General features: G+C 45.4%; 1 protein-coding gene across 4 annotated transcripts in view; it reads left to right on the forward strand.

Moving 5' to 3' along the window:
• Positions 1-13,486, forward strand: part of DHCR7 (7-dehydrocholesterol reductase) — a 93,014-nt gene that overhangs the window by 75,501 nt on the left and 4,027 nt on the right. For all 4 annotated transcript variants that reach the window (XM_072118903.1, XM_072118902.1, XM_072118904.1 and 1 more), the window contains 5 exons: positions 8,407-8,508; positions 8,645-8,867; positions 9,942-10,032; positions 10,371-10,584; positions 12,910-13,114. In XM_072118903.1, the coding sequence (XP_071975004.1) occupies positions 8,414-8,508; positions 8,645-8,867; positions 9,942-10,032; positions 10,371-10,584; positions 12,910-13,114 (828 nt within the window). In that variant the 5' untranslated portion in view covers positions 8,407-8,413. The remainder of the gene's footprint in view (positions 1-8,406; positions 8,509-8,644; positions 8,868-9,941; positions 10,033-10,370; positions 10,585-12,909; positions 13,115-13,486) is intronic.

Raw genomic sequence — 13,486 nt, forward strand, 5'->3', positions numbered from 1 at the left:
GCAAAGTCATTACTTGTGGCAACCGGTGGCTCCAGAATGCCTATGAGAGGCCTTGATCCAGTCACTGTAACGTCAGTCAAGGGCTTCTCCTCAGCAACATCACGATCACTGCGGATGCATGGGCGACCTTCCCTCACAGAGTTGTAGACTGCACTCACCACACTGCAGGCAGAACTACCAAAGGGCTGGTGCATCACATGTTCCACCACCTTCTGGGAATCTGGGGTCCCCTCATCCGTAGGTGTATGATTAAGAGTGGCGCTTCCACCCTGTTCACACACAATTTCAGTCAGCACGCCATCATGCGTATTCTGCGGTTCATCAGCAGGTGTACAGGGGTCTGGTTTACGCCTGGTCTCCTTCCTAGGACACTTCTGGTGCCACATCCCGACAGAACACACCTGGAGGTCGGCATCACCATTTTGGCACTTTCTTTTGTTCCCCGAACACGTACACATGTGAACCTCCCATTCACTTTTCTTTGCAAACACTGTATCACAGAAAGGACAGTACGAGATATCAATCTTCAACTCATGTTTCTGTAATATATGTCTCTTTAGGTCACCTTTTCTTCTATAAGACACGTGACAATTGTAGCATTTATACCAGTTATTCCGCAAACCAGTATTCACATGACGCTTCAGTTTATTGATGCTTCTTCTGGCCTTGTTCACACACGAACTCAGTACATCAATCTCCTCAGAAGCCTCAGGTGTATCAGATGTCTGGTCTCCCCCTGACATTTCCTGAACACTGATGTGAGACTCCTCCACAGGTGACTGACACAGGCTATCCTCACCTCCTGCAGGTTCTGAGCGAGTAGCTGCTTCTCTAGGGCTCTGTTCACACTCACTGTTTGTGTAACTCTGGGCTGAAGGGAAACCACTAACAATCAGGATCTCATTATCTTCACCTGCCCTTGCTATGGCGGTATCCCTATCTGAACTTCCATTAGCTAGATTACACATCTCAGGCTCGCTACCTGTGTCATTACAACTCACAACCTCTAGGGGCACCTCTGAGCTAACTCTCTCAGTATCTAGGGCTGCACCTAGTTCACACTCTGCATAATTCTGAACAGACATTGTAACGCTATCAGATGTTATCGGCATTGCAGAATTGTCACATGTTACAGGTAGTGTCATATAATCACAGTTAACACTATAACCACAGGTTAGAGGCAGATTATGCACAACATTACACTTTTCTGGTTTAACTTCAGAAATTAAGGCATCACAAATATTATCATCATCACATAGTCCATCAGACTTTATCAGTCTCAGTGGCAGAGTCTCCTTCTGTGGGATCAAGACCCCTTGGTCACAGTTCAGACTGCAACCTGTTGAGACTCCACCCACCATCACCTCAGGTCGCTGAGACTTCTCCAGATCGTCCTTTGGGGAGATTGGGACTGTACCCGATGTCAGAGGGGTCTCCCAGGAAAAGCAGCTATTCCCACCACTTGGAATACTTTCCCACAAGTCCCAGAAAAAAGGGAGGTTTTTCCCCAGGATGAACTCCACCTCCAGATCTGCACAAATCTCCAGCTTATGTGTCACAATCGCAATATCACTTTCAAAGTCAATCCAGACAGTCTTACCCTTCCCTGGCTGGTACTTCAGGAACAATAAGATGTCCGGTTTAACTCTGGAGACATCCTGAGAACAGTCCAGTTCCACCATCAGCGGGATTCCACCCACTATCATCTCACAGGTCTTGACTGGCAACTTCTCTGGTCTCCTGACCAGAGGACAATGAGGTGCACTGACCTCACATGGCACAGCCGCATGCTGTCGCCGTTGGTTGCCCCTAGCAACCACATCTTTGCGCTGCTGCATACACGCTGCAACACGTGGCCACTTTGCTGCAGGACATTCCGCCACACACCGGTTCATCCGTAGACCTCTGCAAGGCTGCTCCCGTCGGTTGCCCCCGGCAACGGCACATAGCAACCTCTCCGCAGGAACTGCAGGCCGATCACAGACATCTCGAACCATCGGCTGGGATCCGCTCGCCTTGGCAGTTGGGGTCTCCATAACCCGAATAGCTTCTGGCATTCCAAGGTCCTCCCACATCATCTGCCGGCAGCGTCTCTGGAACTCATCCATCGGACCCATGGTGATTACTCCCACAGCAAACAAGCAGTCTCTGTATATCTCTCACACCAAGACAAATCTTCCCGTGACCACAGCGCCTCCAGCAGCAGGAACAACAGTCTCTCACATGAGGGCTACTGGCCCTTTAAATCTCGCTGTGTGTGCTGATTTCCATGCCCTAGCATACCGCCACCATACGTAAGGGATTAGCTCCGGGGATCGTCGTCTCCTAAGCAGACGACCAGCACACACAGGGAATTCACACAATGTGAGTAAGGTTAAAACTGGCCTCAGCCAGCTTTATTTGGCAGTACACAAACTCAAAACATAAAAATAATACCTAAGCCTCTCCGGCACTAACTACACATCGAGGTTCCCTACCTCACCAGGTGCTGGCCTACTGCCAGCCACCCCAAAAACACAGCAAGTTCACTGCCACCGCTCCACAGGCCTTTGCCGTCGCCTGTCTCTTCCCCAGGGTGGAGCCCAGTGTGAAGTCTGCCCCATGTATTAGTGCAGCCCCTCCAGCTGAAAAATAATCAACTTAATTAGACAGACCCAACTTTTCCAGGTCTGTCTTCTACTCAGCTTTTCATAAGGCAAAAATGCACATTTTATGCCCAAAAGCTTCTCTAGTGGCAGCCACCCTGCCACAATATACATTAGATTCATTTCCATCTAAAGTTTATGGGTGTCTCTGGATTCCACCCCTACGGCACATGTTAAGGATGAGAAGGATCGGGCTGTTAGATTACAACATACCTAACCTTTTTTAGACAAGAACATGTGTCACACTAAAGTCTCTGCTGTAAATGTTTTGTATTGAGATTCACTCAATACTTGTACTAAAGCTATGGCTCCTCAAAGGGAAGCTGTCACCAAACTTAACCCCAGTATACTCCCAGCCCCCTCAGGTAGGGGATAAAATATCCTTTCTAGAATTCCCTCTATTTTGTGAAATCTCATCCATTTACTTCTAAATTATCACCTCCAAAGTCATAAGCAAATGAGCAGAGAAGAGTAATATTTTCCCCTGAGATGAGTCACTTATTGAGGCTGGAGAGGGAGGGTCACTTCAGGCACCCGTATACTGGGCTTGATAGCACCTAGAACCATTCTTTTGGTATAATATTAAAAATAAGTACGGTATATGACCTTTAAAATTGCACAAGACTTGTAGTTCAGTGAGATACAGATCCAGAGATGCATTTAAAGGGGTTGTCCAGAAGTTGAAAAACATGGCTTCTTTCTTTCAAAATCAGCACCACACCGGACCAGGGGTCATGTAGAGTATTGCAACTAAGCTCCATTCTCTATACAATGGAGCTGCAATATCGGCACAAACCATGGTCAGGTGTGGCGCTGTTTGTGGAAGAAAGCAGCTATGTTTATCAAACCCTTTTAAAGTAATAAAACATTACTGGATCTTTATTTGTTACTTGCATTTCCCACTGTCTGTGTCTCGTTTCCGTAGCTCACAGAACCACAGTTCAGATGAGATCTGAAAGTCTGAAAGATCAGATTCTTATCTTTAAAATGACACTAGTGCCGCCCTAAAGACTAAATGTTGGAGTGGGCACCTGACAGCTGCTAAGCTTTAAAGGTTTAAATGATTCTGTACATAATTGTCTGTAATGACAGGGTAGATGTTCTATGATCCATTTCTGGCAGCTGATAAGAATGAGATAACAAAGAGATAATAATAGAATTATTATTGAATGGGGCAAAGATTGAAAACACAAGGTTAAAGTCTATCTCTAAGGACACAATGGGGCACATATACTCACCCGTGCCGTTGACGCGGCCAATCCAGAATGTCCGACGAGGATTCGGAGCTGCCGCGATTCACTAAGATCGTGCATCCAATTTCTTGCATGTGTCGCTTCCCCGCTCAGGTCCTCCGGTGTTCACCTTCTTCTTCCCAGTGCATGTGAGTGCTGATCTTGCAACACAATTTCATTTATTTGTCAGACGTCCACGCCCCCTGATTTGTGTCACATGAAAGCCGGCACCGATGCGCCACAATCCGATCGCGTGCGCCAAAAACCCGGGGCAATTCAGCGCAAAACGAAAAAGTTCAGGAAACCCAACGGAAATGAGTCCGACGGACCCTTAGTAAATGTGCTCCAATGTGCATTCTCTTAATACTGTGCAAATTTATGTGTGCGTGTACAGTAATTTTTGAGCCACGTGGATAGTCACTATGGCACAACATAAGCTTCTCAGCGGTAGCCTGTGATGTATAGATGTACACACCTCGATTAAGCATATGGTATACATTGTCCATCATGTTATTGTTCCATTCCCAGTCAGAATTCCGTTTTCATTACCTACAGTAAAACAGAAAACCAGTCTTTTATGCTAGTAAAAAATTATTCAGTGAAAAGCAATATTACCTATTGTACATAGTATGGCGCCACCTGGTGTTCAGAGTGCACAGCAATGTGCAGGTCCCTTCACCAGATAAGTGCTGGTTGTGGACACACATGGTCAGTCACTCTTCCCAACTTCTAGATCTCTCCATACCGTTCCTATACTCATACAATTGCGGCCAATAGGAAACGCTTCCTGCCCTGCTTGTCAGGAAAGGATCAGAGCTCTGACAGGAGCTAAGAGAGAAGACCTTTTCATGCCGGTGAAATAAGGAGAAATTACTAACTTTCTGCTATTAAATAGCTGCTAACGTGTGTATCAGCACTTTGCAGGATGAAATCGATATGTGTAATACTCTTCAGGTAAAGACGGCCACCTGGCCCACCTATGCAGTTGTACAGATAATACTAAGTTATAACTTATTCTTACCTGCAATATCCTATTGGAAAGCATGGGTGGATAGGACATACCCTAAAACAGATGTCCCCATCTATTACCTCCATATGCCTTGTTTTATCATTTACATAATGATACTATAGTGAAGATTCAATGGTTTGCTTCATACATTAATAATATACAGAATATCCCTTCTCCTCCCTCACCATAATACACTAACAGCAGGAAGGAGCCTGTGACGCTTCCCCTGACTACAAGCTTTCTGTCTACAGAGCTATTAGGAAAGCATTTGCATGAAATATAGGATGGGACAAGCCTTGCCCGGTGATGCGCATATGACAAACATACAACTCAAAGTGGATTTTCAGCCTGACCTGCTATAATTGCAGACAGGAGAACGCTCCTAAAAGCTTTAGCCTTCTCTCATAATTGCTACCTTACATATCATCAAGCAAACATTGCAGGAAATACATTGCATGTGCTGGATGACAATGTAGCTATTTAGTTGAAGTCTAAGAAATCACAGTTTATCCTCTTGCTCATAGGATTATGCAGTCACATCCAGGTCCGGGAACCTTTAGAAGCCTAAAAGTGGTCTCGTCCCCCTATGAAGAGGCTAATCCATCAAATAATCTACATTTTCTTACATCTTCCTTACACCTCTGTGCTCTTGACTCTCTACAATGTCAGATGTCCAATCCTAGAGTCTATATTGAGCTGCAACATAGCCCCTTAGACTTTGCTCTGAGTAAAAGCTTTCCAGGGTTCTGGATGAATACAACAGCAGTTACTCAGAGCAAAGGGGTAAAGCTGTATAGCAGCTCAATACAGAGAGCTAAGAGCCCAGCAGTGTGAGGACAGGTACTTGCACTTGAAAAAGTTACAAACCTTGAATAATTATTAAAGAATTAGTTTTCACAGTCGACTTTTAACATATTGTTAGTGGTTTGGGATCGTCAAAACTGTTGACAGATTAATTGAAGATGTGGTATGTATGTTGCATATTTTCAGTGCCACTGAAGCATAATGAATAATTATGTGAAACCTCCATTCATTTGACCATTGGTAGTGTGTGTTATTGCAACTAAGCTCCATTTACTATACAGGGGAAGTGCAGTACCGGCATAAAACATGATCAGGTGTGGCGCTGTTTTTGAAAGAAAACAGCCATGTTTTTCAATCTCTGGACAACCTTTTTTAAAGTAATAGACCAGAACTGGATCTTTATTTGCTACTTGCATTTCCAATGGTCTGTGTCTTGTTTCTGTAGCTCACAGAACCACAGTTCAGATGCAGTTTCTTGTCTCCTCCATGTGCCGCTCTGCAGCTTCTTCTCTACTCCATGTGCCGCTCTGCAGCTTCTTCTCTCCTCCATGTGCCGCTCTGCAGCTTCTTCTTCTCTCCTCCATGTGCCTCTCTGCAGCTTCTTCTCTCCTCCATGTGCCTCTCTGCAGCTTCTTCTCTCCTCCATGTGCCGCTCTGCAGCTTCTTCTTCTCTCCTCCATGTGCCTCTCTGCAGCTTCTTCTCTCCTCCATGTGCCACTCTGCAGCTTCTTCTCTACTCAATGTGCCGCTCTGCAGCTTCTTCTCTCCTCCATGTGCCGCTCTGCAGCTTCTTCTCTCCTCCATGTGCCGCTCTGCAGCTTCTTCTCTCCTCCATGTGGCGCTCTGCAGCTTCTTCTCTCCTCCATGTGGCGCTCTGCAGCTTCTTCTCTCCTCCATGTGCCGCTCTGCAGCTTCTTCTCTCCTCCATGTGCCGCTCTGCAGCATCTTCTCTCCTCCATGTGCCGCTCTGCAGCATCTTCTCTCCTCCATGTGTCTCTCTGCAGCTACTTCTCTCCTTCATGTGCCGCTCTGCAGCTTCTTCTCTCCTCCATGTGGCGCTCTGCAGCTTCTTCTCTCCTCCATGTGGCGCTCTGCAGCTTCTTCTCTCCTCCATGTGCCGCTCTGCAGCTTCTTCTCTCCTCCATGTGCCGCTCTGCAGCTTCTTCTCTCCTCCATGTGCCGCTCTGCAGCTTCTTCTCTTCTCCATGTGCCACTCTGCAGCTTCTTCTCTTCTCCATGTGCCACTCTGCAGCTTCTTCTCTCCTCCATGTGCCACTCTGCAGTTTTTTCTCTCCTCCATGTGCCACTCTGCAGCTTCTTCTCTCCTCCATGTGCCGCTCTGCAGCTTCTTCTCTCCTCTATGTGCCGCTCTGCAGCTTCTTTTCTCCTCCATGTGCCGCTCTGCAGCGTCTTGTGCCGCTCTGCAGCTTCTTCTCTCCTCCATGTGCCGCTCTGCAGTTTTTTCTCTCCTCCATGTGCCACTCTGCAGCTTCTTCTCTCCTCCGCGTGCCGCTCTGCAGCTTCTTCTCTCCTCCACGTGCCGCTCTGCAGCTTCTTCTCTCCTCTATGTGCCGCTCTGCAGCTTCTTTTCTCCTCCATGTGCCGCTCTGCAGCGTCTTTTCTCCTCCATGTGCCGCTCTGCAGCGTCTTGTGCCGCTCTGCAGCTTCTTCTCTCCTCCACGTGCCGCTCTGCAGCTTCTTCTCTCCTCTATGTGCCGCTCTGCAGCTTCTTTTCTCCTCCATGTGCCGCTCTGCAGCGTCTTGTGCCGCTCTGCAGCTTCTTCTCTCCTCCATGTGCCGCACTGCAGCTTCTTCTCTCCTCCATGTGCCGCTCTGCAGCGTCTTCTCTCCTCCATGTGCCCCTCTGCAGCTTCTTCTCCACTTCATGTGCTGCTCTGCAGCTTCTTTACTACTCCGTGTGCTGCTCTGCAGCTTCTTCTCTACTCCGTGTGCCGCTTTGCAGCTTTTTCTCTCCTCCATGTGCCGCTCTGCAGCTTCTTCTCTACTCCATGTGCTGCACTGCAGCTTCTTCTCTACTCCATGTGCTGCACTGCAGCTTCTTCTCTACTCCATGTGCTGCACTGCAGCTTCTTCTCTCCTCCATGTGCCGCTCTGCAGCTTCTTCTCTCCTCCATGTGCCGCTCTGCAGCTTCTTCTTTCCTCCATGTGCTGTGCTAGGAGCAGGAGAAGACCCTGGCTGGAGCAGTACAGTACAGCTGACAAGTAGTTAATGCTCCTGGGTCCTGCTCATGGGGCCGTTCTAATCTAAATCCTGACACCAGCACATTAAACCGGCATCAGGAGTCAGGATACAGAGCAGAGCGGCTGGAGAGGACCTGGGAGTGGTGAGGACTCAGCTACACTCATCTCCCTCGGGTTGTGCACCCCTTTTTCCAGGCTTTTAGTTTTGTTGAATGTGGCTGCAATTTATGTACATGTTCAGTAGTGAAGCTCCTTTGCTACAGATCAGTGGAAAAGGGCACTGGGAAAGAAAGTTTGCATTTATCTCGGCACTGCTAGAGTGACCAGGAAAACAGGAGTTGGTGACTATTTTGGTAGAGTTGGAGTGGGAGTTAGGGAAATGGAAGAGTCTGAGTTGTTGCTGGAGGTTAGGCTTACCGACTCCACAACCCTGTTTAGGAGCACAGTGTCAGTTTGTGTTATTCTGCTATGTGTTATCATGTAACGTAACATTTAATTAATATCTATATTTTAGTATCAAAATGGGTGAGCGCCGGAGACAAAATGCATCAAGAGGAGATCACAAGAAAATAGCTAATGGTGCAAAAGATCATGATGGGCAATGGGGACGAGCCTGGTAAGAAAATCACAGCTGTCAGTCTTTGTATCAGCCTCATATAGTCATAGTGACAAGCCAGTGACAAGAACCAAATGTTGAGTTGTATATTCTGAATTTTACAATGTTACATGATATCTGTATCTTCTTCTTGTAGGGAGGTGGACTGGTTCTCTTTGGGTGGTGTCATCTTCCTGCTTATGTTTGCCCCCCTCATTGTCTATTATTTTGTGATGTCATGTGATCAGTACCAGTGCGCTCTCACCGGACCTGTCCTTGACTTGTACTCAGGAAAAACGCAGCTTTCCGACATATGGGAGAGGACGCCACTCATTACCTGGAAAGCTGTTTACATCTATGCGGCCTGGGTCTCTTTTCAGGTATTTTAAGGAATTTATGTATCAGATATGTTGAATTTGTAACAAAAAAATGGGGGGAATTTGTTATAGTGTCACATGGTCTGACAGTGCAGAGCTCTAGTCTTGTGCTGTGCCAGATCTAGCATTGAGATGTTGAATTCTGTCCCAGTCTAAGACAGTTCTACTTTTGCAGCTGCTTTTAGCTGTTTCTAAAGTTGTGTAGCAATTTTTTTTGATGCACAGACTATTTTCGGTCCACTATTTTACCACGCCTCCATTTAGTAGGCCGCGCCCCTTTGTCGGACTAGTCGAATAAGTGTCAAAAATGGTCTTAAAGCCTGTGGCACAAGACATTTTAGGGGTTTTTTTTGCGCAAATCTGCCAGAAATACGGCGAGGGGGGTTAATAAATTCCCCTAATTGTGTCACTTAAATTCCATCTTCCATTGTTGGAATCTCAAGATGCCCAATACTTTCCTAATGACCCCCATACACATTGGGATAGCCATCGTGTTGTCTGTCTGACAGCTACTGTATCTATCTTGATTCCCTCATACACATACACTAGCAGCTTGGCCGAGATTGCATGTGTGGACCAAAACCACCAAAATCGGTGCATATGGCCTATTTTCACCCAACAAAAAGGGATTGTACCAAATTTTCAAGTTCCAAGATATGGCAGAACAGTCTGATCTGTGAAGGACCCACCCCACCAATGAAGAAAAAAGACCCCCAGTAATCCAGAGAACGGGGGTCCTGTTCTCACTAATGGTTGAAGAACATGGCTGAGCATGCATCCCACCATTCAACATTATGTGAGTGTCAGAAATTGGCAAGCACAGCGCTGGGGTATCTCCAGCACTTAAACGGAGACTGCAAGAGATACTTGAACGCTGTGCTCTACAATTTCTTACATCCCACACTATTAAATAGAGTGGTGGGACACATGCTCAACCTTCCACTGCATCCATTAATGAGTTCTCCCAAGTTCTCCGGATTTTTGGAGGTACTTGTCCTTTAAGTAATAAGCAGATGAATCTATTAAATTTTGGGATCCATGAGAGATTTTAACAAGTTTAATGTGTTAATGTTGTAGGTGTTCCTCTACATGTTACTTCCGGATATTTGCCATAAATTTATCCCTGGTTACGTTGGGGGTGTCCAAGAAGGAGCGAGAACACCGGCTGGTGAGTTCTATTAAAACTTTTTACTACCACATAAACCATGAAAGGGACTGGTCCACAAAAACATCCACAGTAGATGTTTGAAATGTTTGACCACTGTGGATTGGACCACCAGGACCTCAAAGAAACCAGTCTCCTTCCATTGAGACTATATGGAGAAGACCCCCACTTAATTCAGTCGCTATGAATACGTTAGTGGCTCATCCCCTTTAAAACACAACTGGATCTAAAATTAGAATTATAAGAAATTCACTAACAATATATTACATTAATTATATTCATTTTGTGCAGATTATTTGTAAAAATGACATAAAAATAATCTTGCTTTTTGTCTTCTTCAGGTGTTGTGAACAAGTACCAGATCAATGGGCTCCAGGCTTGGATTATAACCCACATCGTCTGGTTCGCTAACGCCTATTATCTCCACTGGTTCTCCCCCACCATCATCATAGACAACTGGATTCCTCTATTATGGTGTACCAATGTACTGGGATACTCTGTTTCCACATTTGCATTGATTAAAGCCTACTTGTTCCCAACCAACGCCAAAGACTGGTAAGTTATTTATACATGTACACACACACAAATCAGATGCCTGACTGCTGGCCTGTGAAAAACAGCATTCAAGACTTGGTGGGATATGGAGTCTTTTATCAATATGGATTACATAGTTAATAAGGTTGACAAAATATAAAAGTCAAACCAAGTTCACAATTGATACATAGTATTGCAAAAGAACCTGTGAGAAGCAGACCAATTGTCCCTTATTAGGCAAAATATTCCCTCCCCACCCAAATTTGTAAATTAGAATAATGTTGTCTCCGGAAGTAAAATCTCCAGCACTCTTATAGACAATTAGCGGGGGTTCTTGAGATACTGAAGCCCTATTCTCAATCTGCAACTCCATTGAGTCGTGTTATAGTCGTGTGCATAGGGGATAACAATCTAATTTGCTTATATTGCCTGATGTGATCTCAAATATGAAATTCTTATCTGCCTGGATCTACCGGCCCAAATGCTGTAAACCAGAACTGAAATGACATGCTGAGTTCCGGTTTGCAACCTTCGTTCCGGGAGATGCATGCAGCACTCGATGCGAGTGTGATGTGAGTTCAGCGCATCAGACTCGCAAGTGTGGAAGGGGCCTAAGGTTGATGCCACACATGGCGCTTTGAACACGTTTTTGAGCAGTCCGTTAAAAAAAACGCATGTGTTAAAAAACGCATCCGTTTTTGTCTGGTTTTCCGAATTTGTGCAATTAAAACGGACAAAAACGCATGCGTTTTCAAAAAACTGATGTGTTTTTTAACGGACTGCTCAAAAACGGCCCAAAAACTTGTTCAAAACGCCATGTGCGGCATCACTCTGCAGCCTCTACACTAGACTTATCTCAGGCAAAATATGACTCTTCTCTGCTCATTTGCATATGGCTTTTATATAGGTAAATAGGTGAGATTTCACATAAAAAGAGGGAATTCTAGAAAGGACATTTCAACCCTTACCTGAGAGGTTGTTGTTTAATGGGGTAAAAGTTTTATGAATAAGGTGCAGCACCTGTGCATAGCTTATGACATAGACATATAGGGAGAGATTTATCATACGCTTGCGCTCTAGTGGCGGATACATCAAGAGGCTTAAACCTGTATCAGCTGGCCATTCTGCCTGGCAAACAAAGTCAAAAATCTGAAAAAAATAATTATTTTTGCGCAGACATGTGGCAGGCAGGCCTTTGTCCGGCAGCTGCACCCCTCAAACCACATGGTGTTGAGGCGGCGTAGTCGCCGGAATCATGCAACTTCAACTACCGCAGAAGTACTGATAAATATTCCTCATACTTTAGATGGTCAAGCCTGTTTATATGTTGGGACCCATAAATTACATAATGGGGGTCATTTACTAAGGGCCTGATTCGCGTTTTCCCGACGTGTTACCCGAATATTTCCGATTTGCGCCAATTTTCCCTGTATTGCCCCGGGATTTTGGCGCACGCGATCGGATTTTGGCGCATCGGCGCCGGCATGCACGCAACGCAAATCGGGGGGCGTGGCCGAACGAAAACCTGACGGATTCGGAAAAACCGCCACATTTAAAGAAAAAAATGTGTTGCAAAAATTGCACTTACCTTCACCAAGTGAAGGTGAATTTCAGGGCATTCCAGCGGACCTCGGCGGACTTCAGCGCAGCAGCGACATCTGGTGGACGGCGGAGGAACTACCTTAGTGAATCCCGGCCGGACCCGAATCCACCGCAGAGAACGCGCTGCTGGATCGCGAATGGACCGGGTAAGTAAATCTGCCCCAATGTGCACGGAGATTAACTCAGGGAGAAATGGCTGTTGTCCTTTCAGGACGCATTCACTTGTTCAGTTTTTCAGATGCAGTTTTCAATGTCAAAACCCAGAGTGGAGTGAAAAAAGAGGAGTTGCAGCTTCTCTCACTGATATGCTCTCACCCATTATGATCCACACCGGCTTTTGGCTTCAAAAACTGCATATGAAAAACTGAAAATGTGAACACACCCTTAATTTTAGTGTAAGATTTCTGTCTGTCGCTGATTGCACAGAGCTGCCAAATCTGCCAGCCAATATAATAAATACTTGACAGTGTTTTTTTCTTACCTTACAAGTTATACCTTACAGTTACCTAATGTCTGCAAATGCTGTTATATTACAATTTTATCTATTTTTGTTCATGTGAGCGTCTTTTTCACCTGAGGCTAGAGTTTGTTTTACAACAGTGGCAGTCCCTATAAATACGCAGCGGGTGACTTTCATGTGACCTCAGTGCGACAAACAAGTGACAGAGATAAAAGACAAGATATAAAGAAAGTTACGTGCAAATGTGTCTATAAATAATCTGTTTTTATCCTATAATTTTGCAGCAAATTCACCGGTAACTTTCTCTATGACTACATGATGGGGATTGAGTTTAACCCTCGAATCGGAAAATGGTTCGACTTTAAGCTTTTCTTCAATGGACGCCCTGGAATTGTCGCTTGGACCTTAATTAACCTGTCGTATGCCGCCAAGCAGCAAGAGTTATATGGGCAGGTCACAAACTCGATGATTCTTGTCAACATTTTGCAGGTATTATTGGTCTTTGCTTTCTAGCTGCTGTAATTCTGACATTAAGGCCGGGGGCACATGTGGCGTTTTGAACCCGTCTGTCAAAAACCGCATCCGTTTTTGTCTGTTTTTCCCAATTATAATGATCATAATTGGGGGAAAACTGAAAAAACGGACAGGTTCATAGATCTGATACTTGTTGACACCAGAACTAACATAGAAAACAAATCCAGCACAGCTCCATTCCCTGTATAGTGGCTGTGCTGGGTTACTGCAGCTTATTATGCCCTATCACTTGTCAACAGCTAAGGGAGGTGCAAGGTCTTTAAATTGATTTTTTTTAACTATAATGGGCCCCAGGGTATGTGAACATAATAAACAGGGTACACTCAC

The sequence above is a fragment of the Engystomops pustulosus genome, chromosome 7 (assembly GCF_040894005.1).
Source record: "Engystomops pustulosus chromosome 7, aEngPut4.maternal, whole genome shotgun sequence".
Lineage (NCBI taxonomy): Eukaryota > Metazoa > Chordata > Amphibia > Anura > Leptodactylidae > Engystomops > Engystomops pustulosus.